Raw genomic sequence first — 16,493 nt, forward strand, 5'->3', positions numbered from 1 at the left:
CAAATCAACCCCATCGCAGCCAACGGAAATAACTTGCTTGTCCAGGCCTCATGTCCAATGTTTGTAAATCTTGATGCATCTTGCAGCAAGGATGGGATTGCCCTTTGCAAGATAATCACTCTTGCATGTGCCTCCAAGGTGAAACAAGGACTAGCGCAGTGGTTCTCAACCTTTCTAATGCCGCGATCCCATAATACAGTTCCCCATGTCGTGGTGACTGCCAACCACTTATACATCACCGGGTGCCAGGGGCGTGGCCAAAGAAAAGGGGAAAAAAATGGCGGACAGCCTTGTTTGGCGACCCCCGTGAAATGGTCGTTCGAACCCAAGTGGGGTCCCGACCCACAGGTTGAGAACCACTGGACTAGCGGAAGACTGGTGGATCAAGAAGAAGGTATCAGCTACAAGCGATTCATGTCAATGAGCCTTGCTGAGACCAGCACAGAACATTGGATTAAGTCACAAAAAAGAAACCCGTTTTAACCATTTTCTAATCAAATTACGTAAAAGATTTGCACGGCGGCCCATTTTAAGCAGCTCTTAAGGAATGTCCTTCCACTGAAGTCCATTCAATCAAACCAACTCTTTAATTGAAAGAATTTCCTTCCTTAATTGAAGGACATTCCGTCGACATCAACTCTTAATTGAAGAAACTTCCTTCCTTAATTGAAGGAAATAATCTCCCCGCTCCCCTTAAGGTGGCTGATTCTGAAAAACCACAAGACAACAGCTTCCCGTCCAATGAGTCAGACATGGAATAGCTTACTTTTTATTTATTTACAACTATCCAATTCATTCCTCCTGTGCCTGTGGAAGAGAAGGAAAAGGACAACCGGCGTGTTCAATCATGGCTGGGGAAAAAAAAAGAGACAGACGGTGCAAGCACGCAGGCAGGCAGGCAGCCAACATGGAGGAAAGTTTATCTTAAATAGTTCTATGTACATTTTACTCCTTATATACAAGCTGCAACACACTTGGGGCTATAAGCTTAATGACGTGGAGGTGGGAGAATTAAAATCTGAGGCCACGAGAGAAGACGGGGTAGAGGAGTCCCGCTGAAAAAAGTCAAGCCAGGTTCGTAGCAGGATTTGAGGCGTTTCCCTAAGCAGAATATCTTGTTTGCCGCATGACTGAGGGCCTCCTTCCTCTGTACAACAGAGTACATGCACCATTTCCTCCCCCTTTGGACTATGTCAGGGGTTCTCAACCTTGGCAACTTTAAGACTTGTGGACTTCAACTCCCAGAATTCCTCAGCCAGCTTTGCCACAAGTCTTAAAGTTGCCAAGGTTGAGAACCCCTGGTCTATGTCATCAACTAGTAAGACAAAAGAAGGGATGAAGGTCTAATTTAGTAGGCTCTGGAAGAAGACAGGTCTTGCAAGGGAGAGTCTGTGCCTCTTGAGACAGAAATCACTGTTGAAATTAAGCCCCCCCCTCCCTCCAACGCAGGTGGGGTTGATCAGCTGTTCTCCCTTCAACACTTCAAACAAAAACAATATAAACACCATAGCAATGGTTGAAAGGGCTCCTTAAGAGAGACGTGATGGTCTCTAAGGCTGCTCTCCTCTCACCCCCCGCCCCCTGAAAACAAGAGTTTGGATTTTTGGAGAAGAAACAAGGAAATAGCTCCCTTCAAGGAATGTGCAAAGATAAAGAAAACAAAAAGGAGAAATGAGTCCCACAGTGAATGAACCTAAACTTTAGCGGAAGACCACTGGATCTCACCCCTGTAGATCACGGAAAGGGGGAGGTAGGGGCTGAAATTCACTCAATGAACATCTGACAGCCCCCAATCCCGGGCCTTTTTAGTACTAACCTTTATGGGACGGGCCTTCTCTCATTCCTCAGGGCCCATTCTCTCATTCCATTCACATGTAAGGATTGTGGAAACGGCCTCAACCCCGGCAGCTTGAGCTACCCCACATTACAGAACACGGGATGACAAAAACAGGACAAATCGATACAGCAGCGATGCCTCGGCAGTCTTTTGGCCTTCTCCTCTCAGCCAGGAAAGATTTAAACTGCCTCCGATGGGAGCCAAGAACAGAATCCTGAACACCATCTTCTGAACTGCCCTCGCTGAAGACCTGTAGTGTATCTCAAGGGGTTCCGCTGTTTGGGCTGGGCCATCTCCAAATGTCACCGGAACAGCCGCCGCTGGTTTGATCCCAAACCATCCAGCTGCATTCAAGTTTCTTTTAGGAACGATTAAGTGTTCTGTTACTTGCAGGATCGATAGGAACTTTTGCCTCCGAACCTTACAGAGCTGGGCTTCAGCTCCCTTGGGAGTCAATTGTACTTTACTTTTGCCACCAATCCTGGCTCAGAGCAACAGAGATGGAAGAAGACTCATAGATATCACGGTTGTCCCACAGTTATTCAGATGATGACACTGGGAGCGGGCACAGCTAGAAGGTGGCATGGCAGACTCAACTTCAAATGGAAGCGGAGGGGAGAAGATGGGGCTGGATCCCCGGAGATGAGATGGTACAGCAGCGGTGGGAAACCAAGAGGAGCTTGGAGAGGCTCACGAGAAGTTCTGGATGGGGTGGCTGACCCTCATACAAGCCCAGTACATAGCTCGGCCAAGGAAAATCAAAGCCAGGAAAATCACCACCGCCCAGGCAGCATAGACGCCCCTGTACTGCTGGGCTTGTTTCCAGGTACCAAACTAGAGAATCAAAGAAGAGTCAGAAATCAGCTTCACAATAAAAGAGCTTAACAGGTTGACTCTGAAACTAGCAACCTTTTGAACTGAATCATTTCAAATTTTGACCCCAAGTGCTGAAGGTTGTGGAGACATGGTGAAGTTTCTATCTTAGATGCATAACCCTTTTTGAAAAAAAAATCAGAATGGACCCATACGGAGAGGGATTGTTTTAAAATTCAGCCTCCTGAAGCTGGATTTTGAATAGGGAGAGAAGCTGCTCCTTCCAAACTTTACTACTCCTCTTACTTTCAAAAGACACATCCCTGTAAGGCAGTGGTTCTTAACCTGTGGGTCGGGATCCCATTTGGGGTCGAACGACCATTTCACGGGGGTCGCCAAACAATGCAGTCCACCATTTTTTTCCCCCTTTTCCTTAGCTGTGCTACTCCCTTTTATTCTGTTGGCTTTTGAAAGCCAATAGAATAGACTCTCTTGAATAGAGTCTAATTCTATTGGCTTTCAAAAGCCAATAGGAATTGTCTAGGCTGTCTCTGCCCTTCTGAGCCCACCAAAAGTCCCATTCTGCACACGGTGCTGCACCAGTTGAGTACTCCTCGACTTACGACCGGTTGGGGGTCGCGGCATTAAAAAGGTTGAGAACCACTGCTGTAAGGCTTCTTAGCAGCAAAATTGATGGGAGTTTCTCTTACATTCGTTCGGCCACTTTTTTAATCTTCTCATTCTAACCCAAAACTCTGGGATTTCCAGGTATCAACCAGACATGACCATCTTTAAAGGTCTCATCCTAATCTCGCTCTTTTGGGAGCCCCCCACGCACCGCCCCCAGCTAGATGCCCCTCACTCAGACTCACCGCCAACCCCGTTGCTGTCACGGCCATCAGCACACCCAGCAGAAGACAACAGAAACACCTTTTCCTCGGATAGCGGCGCCCAATGGAGGAGCTGGGGGTACAAACAAGGGCAAAGAAGCAGTACATCAAGCACCCTGAGAATCACTCTCACAAAGTTCCTGTCTCCCCAGAACTCAAGAGCTCTGGCAGAGGAAGAGGCCTTGCCTACCAAGGACAGGCAGCAGACCTCTGCTCCAGCAAGGGTAGGACTCGGCTTCCTTAATCTCTTTGAAACTGAGCCCCCATGTTCCCTTCCCCACTCCAGTTACTAATATCAGGTAGGTTCAATGCATCCCAGGTCCAATTCCTTCCCCAGAGTAACTCACACTTTGCGGCAGTGTGGGCACCGGGCTAAAGTGCGATCGGTGAATTCTGTCCACTGGAGAGACAAAAAAGAAAGAGAGAAGGGCTTAGGAAGGGTGGGAAGGACAACCTGACCCAAGTCACACTTTGCTGCCACAAATAGGCTCATTTTTTTTTTAACTGAGCAGAAATTCTTTATTTATTGACCAATAGCACACTGCAACTTCACTCTTACTGCTGACAGAGTGGCAACAGTGCAAAATATGTCAGAGGAATATTGCACATGGAGCTGCTGCTGCTTTCTTTGCACTCCTGCCTCGGCTTCCTCAGTTATATACTCTTTGCAAACCCAATATGCCCAGAGTACAAGTCAACCGAGGGCAATTTCAAGGCTGCAGACCAAATAGGCTCTTTTTTTTTTTAAAGGAGTCGCGCTCAGCTGTTCCTCCAAGATAGTCCTCGACTTACAACAGTTCACTTAGTGACCGTTCAAAGTTACAACGGCACTGAAAAAAAGTAATTTATGACCGTTTTTCCCACTTACGACCATTGCAGCCTCCCCGTGGTCATGTGATTTGCATCCGGAGGCTTGACAACTGGTTCGTATTTATGACGGTCGCAGTGTCCCAGCGTCCTGCGATGACCTTTTGCAAACATCTGACAAGCAAAGTCAATGGGGAAGCCAGATTCACTTTACAACAGTGTTACTAATTTAACAACTGCAGTGAGTCACTTAACAAATGGGGCAAAACTCACTTCATAAGTTTCTCACTTAGCAACATAAATTGTGGGGTCAATGGTGGTCATTAAGTCGAGGACTTCCTGTAGCAGATTCATTACTGAAATCCACAGGTGGAGATATTTGCAGGCGAGAACCCAATCTGTGTCCATTTCAAAGGACGCAAACAACCTCAGCCAATTAAAAAAAATTTTTTTTTTATCCACTTTGAACTGCAAGGCCGGTTCCCAACAAGACTGCCTTGCTTGGGGCTCAAATCCGAATTTGTAAGTTTATATTTTTCTTCCAATAACGCCAAACGCCACCCAAAGCTGAGCCTGGAACAAATAAGCTTCATTTTTCTTTTTCCAATTCCTTCTTCCACAGCACCCTTACCAGGAAATTATTTTCGCAATGGCCGCAATTGACACGCACGCCCACGGGCTGAGGCTCCGGACTTGGAGGGCCAGGGTGAACGGGGCCTAAGTTTATGACCCTTTTACTGGGTAGAAAACAAAGGAAGAAAAGAGGTTGAGGTTATTATCTTGTCAATCAACTGTCTCCCCCAAACATCTCCTATTTTCAAGCCAGAGTGAGGAATAAAGTTGATTTTGGATTTAAACATTTCCCCATTTAAAAAAAAAAAAAAAAACCTCAGGTCCATACCTGGCAAGCACAACTAACTTCTCATATTCAATTAAGGCCCTTCAACATGCCAACGTCTGGGTTTTATCAACTAGTCTTTCTGGTTTCATCAGGGCAACCACTGTTTTTATTATATAAACATAAACACCTTCTTCAAGGAAAAAAAAACCAGGTTCAAACAGTGAAGACAGAGGGAGAATCCCCCTTCTCTCTCTGTGCACGGTTTTTTCCTCTAAAAATGTCACATTTTTAGCTTGATTACTCCAATCCATATTTTTGTTTTCTACTTCTTTCTTCAGAAAACAGAAGCCCATCCCCATTATTGGATCACACCACCAATATGCTATTCCTCCCCACAGTGCCAAAAAGATTTCAGGATTCAAAAGAGCTAAATAGCCCCCGCACACACACACTATTTTTCTCCAAACACATCTAAGTTTGGCACTCATGAAGAAATAAGCCCAGGTCTGATCATTCTTCCATATTTGGCGGCATAGATTGTTAAGCCCAACAGTTTTGGAAAACTGCTGTATTTATAATGGTGTGGAACCAAGTCAAAAAATGGGGTTTCTTGCCTCACAACCTGCCTACTTTCTATTGAATATTGTTATACGTCTTAATTTTTACAATATTTACTAAATTATCTTTATACACGCTCACACCTGCTAGGATGCTGTGCATCGGAGGTTGGAAAGTAATATAGGATTCCTCCAGTAGAAGAATGTGCACAATTACTTTGTATTTGGAAAAATAAATCTGGCTTACAATTTTGTATGGCAACTATTTTTTTATTTATTTGTATTTATTCAATTTCTATAGCAGTGATGGCAAAACGTTTAGAGACTGAGTGCCCAAACCGCAACCCAAAACCCACTTATGCATTGTCGAGTGCCGGGTGGGTTTGGCCCATTGGGTGGGCGCGGCCCATTGGGCGGGCATGGCTGTGGTGGTAACGGCAGACTGGGTGGGACTAAAAAGTCCAATCAATCAATTCCAACTTTGCAAGATCTTTTTTTTCCCGCGAGAAGTTGAAATTGACTGATTGGACCCTTTTTTTTTTTTTTTTTGCACACAGCGGCAGAGGCCTAAAGCAAAAAGGTTTTATAAAACCCAGCTGAAGGCCTAGGACTGGGGCGACAGCGTGCGTGCCCACAGAGAGGGCTCTGAGTGCCGCCTCTGGCACCCATGCTATAGGTTCGCCACCACTGTTCTATAGGATGCTCATCTCAATGGTCTCCTGCTTGAGCAGGGATTTGGACTAGAAGACCTCCAAGGTCCCTTCCAACTGTTATTCTGTATTCTAAAGGCACCCAATTGCAGTCCTTGGAGCAGTGTTTTTCAAACTTGGCAACTTGAGGATGTGTGGGAGTTGAAGTCCACACATCAAGTTGCCAAGGTTGAAAAACACTGCCCTGCAGGGCAGCCATTTGTCTCGAATACTACAGGGTCTCCTGCCTGAGCAGGGGGTTAGACTAGAGCAGGGCTTTTCAACCAGTGGTACGGGTACCACCTGTGGTACACTGGCACCTGGCAGGTGGTATGTGACCATCCTAGAAAAGTGGTAGCGGGGGAGGGGAATGAGCTGAACTGGTGGCAGCACTGCACAAGCCTGAGCGAGAGATGGCTGGAGCTCAGGGCTGTCAGGGCTCAGCGGAAGTGCCAGGATCAGCGCCAGGCTCCAGCTGGAGCTCGGCGCTGATCCTGGTGCTTCTGCTGAGCCCAGAAGAAGCGCCAATCAGCTGGAATGTTGCAGCCTCTCCAGGGTCTTGTGATTTACATTCAGATGCTTGGCAACTGATTCATATTTATGACAGTCACAGTGTCCCAGTGTCCCCCAGCAGACAGGGGGAAATAAAAACCAAACCCCCCCACCCCCAACCCCGCTGCCAATCCTCAACAGAAATGCTCACAACAATGAAAACCTCGGACAGGAGGAAGAGCACAGCCGGGTGGGCAGGCAGGTGTGGCTTGGGGGGCACTTTTTTCAGTGCTATTGTAACTTCGAACAGTCACTAAGCAAACTGTTGTAAGTCGAAGACTACCTGTACTTTATCACTTTTTTCCTTTTTTTGGGGTCATCAAGTTTTTGACACCTTGCTAGGCAACTGGTGGTACTCGGATATTGCCATACCCTAAAAGTGGTACAATGGGTGAAAAGGTTGAAAAGCCCTGGTCTAGAAGACCTCCAAGGGCCGTTCCAGTTCTGTTATTCTATGACTCTTGGCAGCTTATAATTTTTGGACTATAATTCTACCCATGGTCTTATTCTACATCTGAAATTAGGGCTTTATAACTTTTAACATTTAAGTCATGATTTGTTAAATAAGGATAGATTTCTTAGTGATTAGGTAAGAGTAAATTTTTCATTTTAGCTTATATTTTATGTGATGACTGTTGTTGATATTAATACATTTACTTGATTTTAATAACGATCTGTAGCTTTAAAATGGCATAAGGTATTTAAATGTGTAGAAGTCACTTCATTATTCTGAGAACTTATACATAACTTATCTAGCTTTATGTATTTTTATCTGAGCCACCAAGAGTAATTTGTGATTATGACAGCATACAAATATGTTGCATTAACAAATACAAATAAATATCTCATTTCTTTTTGTGATTTTATTTTTCCTTGTGGTGCTTCTGTTTTCCCCATAAAATGTTACATAGAGTGAGAATATTTAGGAAGCTATTTTTGATCTAATATTAAAACATCCTGAAGAACATAACTACATAATTCCCTTCCCCACTCCTTACCAATATATCCGCGGACAGGCAATGCGTTGTGAGGTCACTTTGCAGATCAAAAGACAATTGCAAGGGCATCTCACATACTTCTTACCAGGTGGGGCATTTTTAATTGGCTATAGGACAAAACAACATATTTAAAAGTTAAACAGGTTGAACGTGTTTCCTGGTTTAAGAAAGAAGGTCATAACAACCTAGAACTAAGGAGAAACTTCCTGACAGTGAGAACAATTAACCAGTGGAACAACCTGCTTCCAGAAGCAGTTAATGCTCCAACACTGGAAGTTTTTAAGAAGAGACTGGACAGCCATTTGTCTGAAATGGTATAGGGTTTCCTGCCTGAGCAGAGGGTTGGACTAGATGACATCCAAGGTCCCTTCCAACTTTACTATTATTATTATTATTATTATTATTATTATTATTATTAACAGGGCAAAGAATCTAATCCATCTGTGGCAGTGCATTGGACCAAGATTACTGTTAACACTCCCATTCGTCACATTGTATCTGTAAATATTCAAATTAAATTAATATGTTTAAAAAAAACAAGTAGCCAAGAGGCACAGTGGACAACAGGTTTAATTTATTTTTAGCTGAACTGGGAAAATAGTCTAGAAATAGCATAGGACATCCTATCAAACTTCAATCTCAAGTAAGTAAGAATGTATATTTTTCTACATGGGAGGTTCTGTGTTATCCTTAATTTTCCATAGCTTAAAAAGTTAGGTATTAAGTGTTGAACTAGAATCATGCTCAAGAAGCTGAGCTACTGCTAATCTGAGTAAGGAAAGCTGGGCTAGATAAATCTAACCTAGTATGAAGTGTACATTTCAGAAAACAGGGTAACAAAAATGTGGCATTCCAAAGACACCTATTTTACACCAAGATTTTTTTTTTTCCAGTCAAAAGGCTTCCAATACAATACACAAAAGCAAGGAAGAAAGACAAGGAATGTAGAAAGGGTAGGACCATCCTCAAATGTGTTTGATTTTCATTGCAATCTTAACAGGCAGTTAAGATAACTCCGGACGGGACTGGGGCAAAGATAAAGCACAACTGACAACGGCACATTCAACACCTAGTAAACCTAAAGTCGTATCTTGAAGTCCAAAAGAAATTCATTTATTTTTTAAAGCTTCTATCTGTCCATGATGCCTTACTCCAAGCAGCTGAGATAAAAAGGCTTCCAAGCAAGCTTATATGGGAGGTGAAAGGGAAAACATTAAAGTGAAATTCAGGATAATATTCTGTCAAACAACCCGAACTATTGAATCTGATTTCAAATTTTTGAGGGGGGTCCAAGCAACTACTTATAATTTCAGATTTGTGTTATCTGCAGCTGCAGGAACCGAAGCTGTTGCAGACCAGCAACGCTAGTTTTTAAATTTACCTTTTCAGAAGACTCACAAACCAGTGACAGAAAGAAACCCGAACAGAAAATAAGTTCTGGGACAAGCTCCCAGTTTTAGAGGAAGATTTTTCTTCCGCAGGGTATTTTGTGCTTGAAGCATTCTATCTATATATAATTTTGATAGCAACCTTTAAGGCAGGGTAGTTTTAGCAACGCGCCAAGTGGGACCTGCAATGTGAGAGAGGAAGGAAGGTGTCAGCTGCCACCTTAAGCTTGCTGGTGTGCTTTGCTACCACGAGTCTGCCATGAACTCTGGGGAGCGTGGATGGGAGGGAGGCTGCTTGAAGGAGGGTTTTTCAACCAGTGGTATGGGTACCACCTGTGGTACATTGGCACCTGGCAGGTGGTATGCGAGCATCCTAGAAAAGTGGTAGCGGGGGAGGGGAATGAGCTGAACCGGTGGCAGCACCGCACAAGCCTGAGTGAGAGATGGATGGAGCTGCAGGGCTGTCAGGGCTCAGCAGAAGCGCCAGTATCAGCGCTTCTTCGGGACTGTCAGGGCTCAGTGGAAGCACCAGTATCAGCGCCAGGCTCCAGCTGGAGCTCGACGCTGATCCTGGCGCTTCTGCTGAGCCCTGAAGAAGCACCAATCAGCTGGAATGTTGCAGCATCTCCAAGGTCTTGTGATTTACATTTAAATGCTTGGCAACTGATTCATATTTATGACAGTCACAATGTCCTAGGGTCATGTGAACTAACCAAAACCTGTTGCAACCACCCAGCAGAGGGGGGGGGGAATAAAAACCAAAGACACACCCCCACCCCACCCAGCTGCCAATCCTCAACAGAAATGCTCACAACAATGAAAACCTCGGACAGGAGGAAAAGCGTGGCTGGGTGGGCAGGCAGGTGTCTTGCTTGGCTGTGCCTTGGGGGGGGCACTTTTTTCAGTGCCATTGTAACTTCAAACAGTCACTAAGTGAACTGTTGTAAGTCGAGGACTACCTGTACTTTATCACTTTTTTCCTTTTTGGGGGGGGGTGATTAGGTTTTTGACACCTTGCTAGACGACTGGTGGTACTTGGATGTTGCCATATCCTAAAAGTGGCACAATGGGTGAAAAGGTTGAAAAGCCCTGGCTTAGAGGAGGAAAGTGAAAGCTTTAACTGCTGCATCTCCCTGAGACGCTGCTTCAAGGTCACCCGGCTGGGAGAAGAAAGCAGCTGCACACCAACCTATGCTTGAAGTGACAGTTTTGAAAACATCTTGCTTCAGCCTAATTGGAGAGTGGGGACAGCTATGGGCGGGAAAAGTTGAACTTAGGGATTTTGGCACACGATTCTCATCTCTGCCTATGCATTACTGCACTACACTTGACTTCTAATAAAACTACACCTTTCTCAATAAACGGAGCCAAGGGTTGCTTCTATTTAGGGGTTTTAAATGCTGGCAGCTCTGACACTGGTAGAAAATACTGCAGCTTCAACCAGCAGAAGAATCATCTCTGAATACTTCAATGCAATCTGACAGGAACAATTCATCCACTCTTTCGGAAAGGGTACGGAATAGAACAGAAGAAGCTAAAGCAGAAATGCATTCAGATCCTAAATGTTCCTTTAAGGCAGGGGTTCCCAACCCGGGGTTGAGAGGTGAAATTCTTGGGGGTGCGAAAACTTGGGTTTTCAAAATTATAGCGCGTATGCATAATCCGTTGCCGCTATTTTTGTAAGGGGTGCAAGAATATATCAGAAGCGTTCTAGGGGTGCGGGTTATAGAAAAGGTTGGGAGCCACTGCTTTAAGATGTTATAACTCCTGGATGCCTTAACAACTTCATGGATAGTAGGAGTCTAGATCCTTCTTTACCCATAAGAATAGAAAAGCTCCCCAAAGTTCATCCAAGCTGGATTCACTCAACAACTAAGTGATTCACATGTAAAAAAGATGTTGAGACTCTAAAGAGTACAGAGAAGAGCAACAAAGATGATTAGGAGATGGAGGCTAAAACATATAAGGAAAGGTTGATGGAATTGGGTATGTCTAGTTGAATGAAGAGAAGGACGAGGGGGGACATGATAGCAGTGTTCCAGTATCTCAGGGGCTGCCCCAAAGAGGGAGTCAAGCTATTTTCCAAAGCGCCTGAAAGCAGGACAAGGAGCAATGGGTGGAAACTAATCAAGGAGAGAAGCAACCTAGAACTAAGGAGAAACTTCCTGACAGTTAGAACAATTAACCAGTGGAACAACTTGCCTCCAGAAGTGGTGAATGCTCCAACACTAGAAGTTTTTAAGAATAGACTGGACAGCCATTTGTCCTAAATGGTATAGGGTTTCCTGCCTGAGCAGGGGGTTGGACTAGATGACCTCCAAGGTCCCTACAAACTTTATTATTAACCATGGTAATTCGCTTAATGATCACAGTGACAAAAGTTGTATAATTGGGTATGACTTGCATAACCACCGCCTCACTTAATGACAGATTCCAGTTCTGATTGCAGCCGTAAGTCAAGGACTACCTGTAATGATACTATCAGCCTCCTATTGTTGGCTCTACCCAGCACTTCTTCCTCACATAAACCTTTCCTCATGGGTAAATTCTTCCTTCACGATGGGTGTATTTATTTGTAACTATTTAAATAAGCATATTCCATCCAGGGGCATGCATTAATTGTGCAGGGTGCAAAAATGCATTACATCCATTTCAAATTTCCTTTCTGCCAATTTCACCGGAAAGCTTCAACTTTTAATAATGCCAGGGAGCAGAATTAAGGCAAAGACAAAGGCAAAAAAAAAAAAAAGAGCTCAAGTTATTTTTCTCTCTCAGCTAAATAAACAAGAACCTATACATTTATTCACTGAGATAATATACAGGTCAAATTTCAGGGTTTTAAAAAAAAACCTCTTCCAAACGAGCTTCTAATGTAAAGAAAGGCATCATATAAAAACTTTCATATGGGTGTAGTTCAAATGAGTTCAGATGAGCAATACCTTCACCACAACCATATCAACCCAATAAACAGTACATTACAATACATAATCCCAGCTAAAGGTGAACACCAATATAATCCTTTTAGGAGGAAGCAAAACCAAAAAAAAAAAAAAGGAATCCTTTTAAGGAACGGCCCTGTGCAGAGTTAGACCACCAGATCTAGCTAGCTCAGTATTGACTATGCTGACTTGAGACCCAATAGCTCTCAAGGAATTAAAGCAGTGGTTCTCAACCTTTTTAATGCCACGACCCCCAACTGGTCGTAAATCGAGGACTACTCAACCGGTCGTAAGTCGAGGACTACTCAACTGGTGCAGCACTGTTTGCAGAATGGGACTTTTGGAGGGCTCAGCAGGGCAGAGACAGCCTGGACAATTCCTATTGGCTTTTGAAAGCCAATAGAATTAGACTCTATTCAAGAGAGTCTATTCTATTGGCTTTCAAAAGCCAATAGAATAAGAGGGAGTAGCACAGCTAAGGAAAAGGGGGAAAAATGGTGGACTGAGTTGTTTGGCGACCCCCGTGAAATGGTCGTTCGACCCCAAATGGGGTCCCGACCCACAGGTTGAGAACCACTGGATTAAAGGCTGGGACTGAAAGGAAACACAAGTACTCCGTCCATGATAGCAGATCTGCAGTTTTGGCTTACTCTTTTCCTATCCGGGGTGTTGTTTTTTTTTAAGGAAATCATCCTCATATTTTTAAAAAAAAAGCCTACATATTTGTAACATCTGGCGAGAACTATGGGAATAGAAGCCTCCCTTTCTCCTTGACTAGTTTTATTGTATGATCATAGCCTCTGGCGAACCGCCAGAGTTTTGCTGTTGTGGAATTGTGCTGAAGATAACCAAGCAGAGGAAGTGACCCTGAGAAACACTGCTTGTCTCCAACTTTCTATCTGCTTCATGGGTCAGCTCATTTTCCTTTATAGGCAATTGTGCTTTATTTGGCGAAGGGTGGTTAGACACACAAGGAATGTGTCTCTGGTACAGAAGCCCTCGACGTACTTGCAAAACAGTGGAATATAACAACATTAAAGTGTACAACCAAGAAAAGGGGAAAGTAAGAAAAAATAAAGGGGATAAACAATACTGCAGCCACACCCTCGGGATTGATGTACATACATATTAGGCAAAAAAACAAAAAAAAAAAACTCAGTCACTGTATTTTGTCAGCTGTGAGAATTAGGTGTTCAGCAGAGTGATGGCCCAAGGGAAGAAAATGTCCCTATGTCGAGTTGTCTTGGCATACAACGCCCTATAGCAGGGGTCGGCAACCTTAAACTCTCGAAGAGTCACTTGGACCCGTTTCCCACAGAAAACATTGGGAGCCGCAAAACCCATGCACGTACATGAGTGTGCCAGACGAGGCAGCTTGATTGAAGAGTTTAATTAAAAAGAAATAGAGGCTGCTGGGCATGAGTTCTCTCTCTCTCTCCCTCTCTCTCTTTCCTCTCCCCCCCTCTCTCTACCTCTCTCCGATCTTCTGCTCATCTGGCAAGCTGGCTTCATGCTGTTCTCTGACAAGCTGGCACACATTCTTACTGGGCTGGCTCTCTCCTGCCCTTGGTCTGCCAGTCCTCTTCCCCCACTCAGAGTGTGTGTGTGTGTGTGTGTGTGTGTGTGTGTGTGTGTATGTGTGTGTGTGTGTGAGAGTGAGAGAGAGAGAGAGAGAGAGAGAGATATGCTGCTGCTTTCTGCAGAAACGCAGCAAAGGCAGGGGCCCCGCCCAATAAGCTTGTCAGCTTGTCGGAGAATAGCGTGAGGCCACTCTCTTTTTTACACACACACACACACACACACACACACACACACACACAGAGAGAGAGAGAGAGAGAGAGAGAGAGAGAGAGAGGAGAAGGGAAGCGCAGGTGCCTCTCTCTGTCTCTGTCTCTGCAAATGGTGGTGGAGGACTGGGAGTTGCAGGAGAAGGTTCAAAGAGTCACATGCGGCTTCGGAGCCACGGGTTGCTGACCCGTGCCCTATAGTGCCATCTCAAGGGAAGGCATTGAAACAATTTATGTCCAGGATGGGAGGGGTCTGCAGATATCTTCTCAGCCGTCCTTCTGACCTGCACAATACGCAGGTCTTCTATGGCAAGACAGATATTCCATGTCTTACATTCCAACCAGCTGCTTTTTCTGCCTTTACATCTTTCCCCTCTGCCTCCCACATCCCACTTGTCTGTCTGACAGTGCTCACCGTGGCTTCATTGCAAACACTACATTTCACTACGTGCTGATGCATCTTTCCCTCCACGTTGATGGGGCTCTGGCAGACTCGGCAAGTGATCATAGGGGCACTGCCACTCTCTGGTGATGCCATCGGGGAATACGGCGGGGGATCTTCTGCAGGCAGTATGGCGGCTTGGCTCCCATCATTGAGACTGCTGAAGGAGGAAAATCCTTGGAAAGGAAAAGGAGAAAGAATCATGATCAAAAGGGAGCATTCAACCATTGCTCTGCGGTGCTGCTGTTAAATTTACATGCCACCCACTTGATCTTTCTTCCTGTTCTCTCACCTGCATTTCATTTTCCTCAAATCTCTCTTCCTCCTCCTCCTCCTCCTCCTCCACCACCACCACCCTTTGGCTCCTGCCTCTAAATTTGTTCATCTTCAACCTGCAAAGCCCTGTAGAGAGTAGAGGATGGCCTTGATGGAGAGAGGGGAGATCCGTACTAAAGCAACCAGGAGGGAAAAACTACTTCAGTCCAAACAATGAAGGAGGAAGGAGGAAACATTTGAAGCCACCTCCATAATTCACATTAGTATAAGAGAGTAAGAAGGTGAGCCATAATTAGACTTATCTACAAATATCTACTTTTATCTACGAATATCGATAGACCCCTCACATCCTGGACATAAACTGTTTCAACTTCTCCACTCAGGATGCTGCTATAGGGCATTGCATACCAAAATTAGACACAAAGATAGTTTTTCCCCCATGTCATCACTCTGCTAAACACCTAATTCCCACAGCACTGTCTTATGCCTAAATATATTCACCCCTGTAATAGGGCTCTATTGCTATTATCTTTCCCATCTTTCCTACTACCTTCTCCTATTGGTATCTCATGATTTATCTCTTGTTTGTATTTTGATTTACGATCTATGACTTATCACTTTGCTATTTGTATGTACAGAGAGCTTATGCACTGGAGACAAATTACTTGCGTGTCCAATCACACTTGTCCAATAAAGAACATTCCTATTTTGTTAGGATTTGTTACTACAATCTTTAAAAAAAAAACAGTTTGGGTCTTTGTGTGGAATTGATTTGTTGGTTTGATCTACATCTTGGGACTGATAGCTCTTAGCAATTCTGATTAGCTTTCTTTGGCTGGAACCAGAGTAGTAATATGCATTACTGTATTGTATTACAGTAAACGTATTACTGCCTAGGGGACAGGAACGCCCCCCCCTCCCCAAAGTAGGGATCCTCCTACCAAAACGACTTGAGATGAAGTGCTGTCCATATGATTGGATACCCATTCCAATTCTACCCCCTACCGAGCCACGCCCCCATGCATAAGCCACGCCTCCTGGCTTGACGACCTCTCCTCTCTGGGTCTCCTCTCGTCTACCGCCCCCTCCTCGTCCCCGCCCACTCTCCTTTCTCCGAGGCCTCCCATGAATATAAATGAGGAAAGGCGGCTCACCCTGCGGCGGATTCGGTTTCCCCGGAGCAATCGAGGCGGGCCCTGACGCCAGACTCGCCGGCCCCACCAAGCCTCCCGAGCCGAGGCCGCCCCCATCGCCAGACTCGGCGGGCAGCAGCGGGGAGCGCTCACCATCCGCAGCCATCGCTGCTGCGGCCGCTACTGCACCCGTCACCGCCCCGCGTCTCTTTCGGCTTCCGTAGCGCACGTCCCCGCCCCTCACACCCCGGATAACTCTCGTCACATGATGACCGCCGGCCTCATCCTATCGGCTGCGAGCAAGCGCCTAGGTCCCTGTCACGTGACCAGAAACTGGTGGCGATAGCAGACGTTGCGCTTCTGATTGGTCGGAGCGGATGTGACGGCCTGTCATCCGCTTCCTTCCATTGGACGGCGAATCGCGCTCGTTCTTTTGCCGTTTCCTCGTCTCGTGACTCTCGTCTACGCTTTTTGATTGGCTGCTTCCCTCAGGCGGCTCCCAGGTTGTCCCGAATCATCGTTTCTTTTCTGCTTGGCTATTGAC

At 45.2% G+C, this 16,493-nt stretch overlaps 1 protein-coding gene and 1 non-coding gene across 3 annotated transcripts; both read right to left on the reverse strand.

Annotated features, from left to right (window-relative positions):
- Positions 1 to 731: 731 nt before the first annotated feature.
- On the reverse strand, positions 732 to 16,198 carry PIP4P1 (phosphatidylinositol-4,5-bisphosphate 4-phosphatase 1). Of its 2 annotated transcripts, XR_005557504.1 has the most exons (8): positions 15,971 to 16,198; positions 14,514 to 14,716; positions 7,985 to 8,091; positions 4,979 to 5,084; positions 3,888 to 3,940; positions 3,523 to 3,613; positions 1,317 to 2,671; positions 732 to 1,208 (listed from the first exon to the last, which is right to left on the reverse strand). XR_005557504.1 is itself a non-coding variant. In XM_039350128.1 (7 exons), exons 1-7 carry the CDS (start codon positions 16,113 to 16,115, stop codon positions 2,528 to 2,530), a joined length of 849 nt encoding a protein of 282 aa, XP_039206062.1. In that variant the 5' UTR covers positions 16,116 to 16,198; the 3' UTR covers positions 732 to 2,527. The 2 variants fall into 2 exon arrangements, 1 of the variants encoding a protein (XP_039206062.1); XM_039350128.1 differs by having other exon boundaries at positions 732 to 2,671.
- On the reverse strand, positions 4,070 to 4,265 carry LOC120311063. The gene has a single exon (XR_005557510.1).
- Positions 16,199 to 16,493: the final 295 nt, after the last annotated feature.

Source organism: Crotalus tigris, unplaced genomic scaffold (genome assembly GCF_016545835.1).
Source record: "Crotalus tigris isolate CLP2741 ecotype Arizona unplaced genomic scaffold, ASM1654583v1 scf7180000018306.2785112, whole genome shotgun sequence".
In the NCBI taxonomy this organism is placed as follows: Eukaryota; Metazoa; Chordata; class Lepidosauria; order Squamata; family Viperidae; genus Crotalus; species Crotalus tigris.

Bases quoted from the DNA above. Each gene is read 5' to 3' on its own strand.
- PIP4P1 (XM_039350128.1), bottom strand. From the start codon at position 16,115: ATGGCTGCGGATGGTGAGCGCTCCCCGCTGCTGCCCGCCGAGTCTGGC. The intron at 5,085-7,984 runs GTAAGGAGTGGG...TTTTCTACCCAG, and splicing joins GCCTGTCCGCGGATATATTG to TAAAAGGGTCATAAACTTAG. The intron at 3,941-4,978 runs GTAAGGGTGCTG...TTGTCTCTCCAG, and splicing joins ATTGCGAAAATAATTTCCTG to TGGACAGAATTCACCGATCG.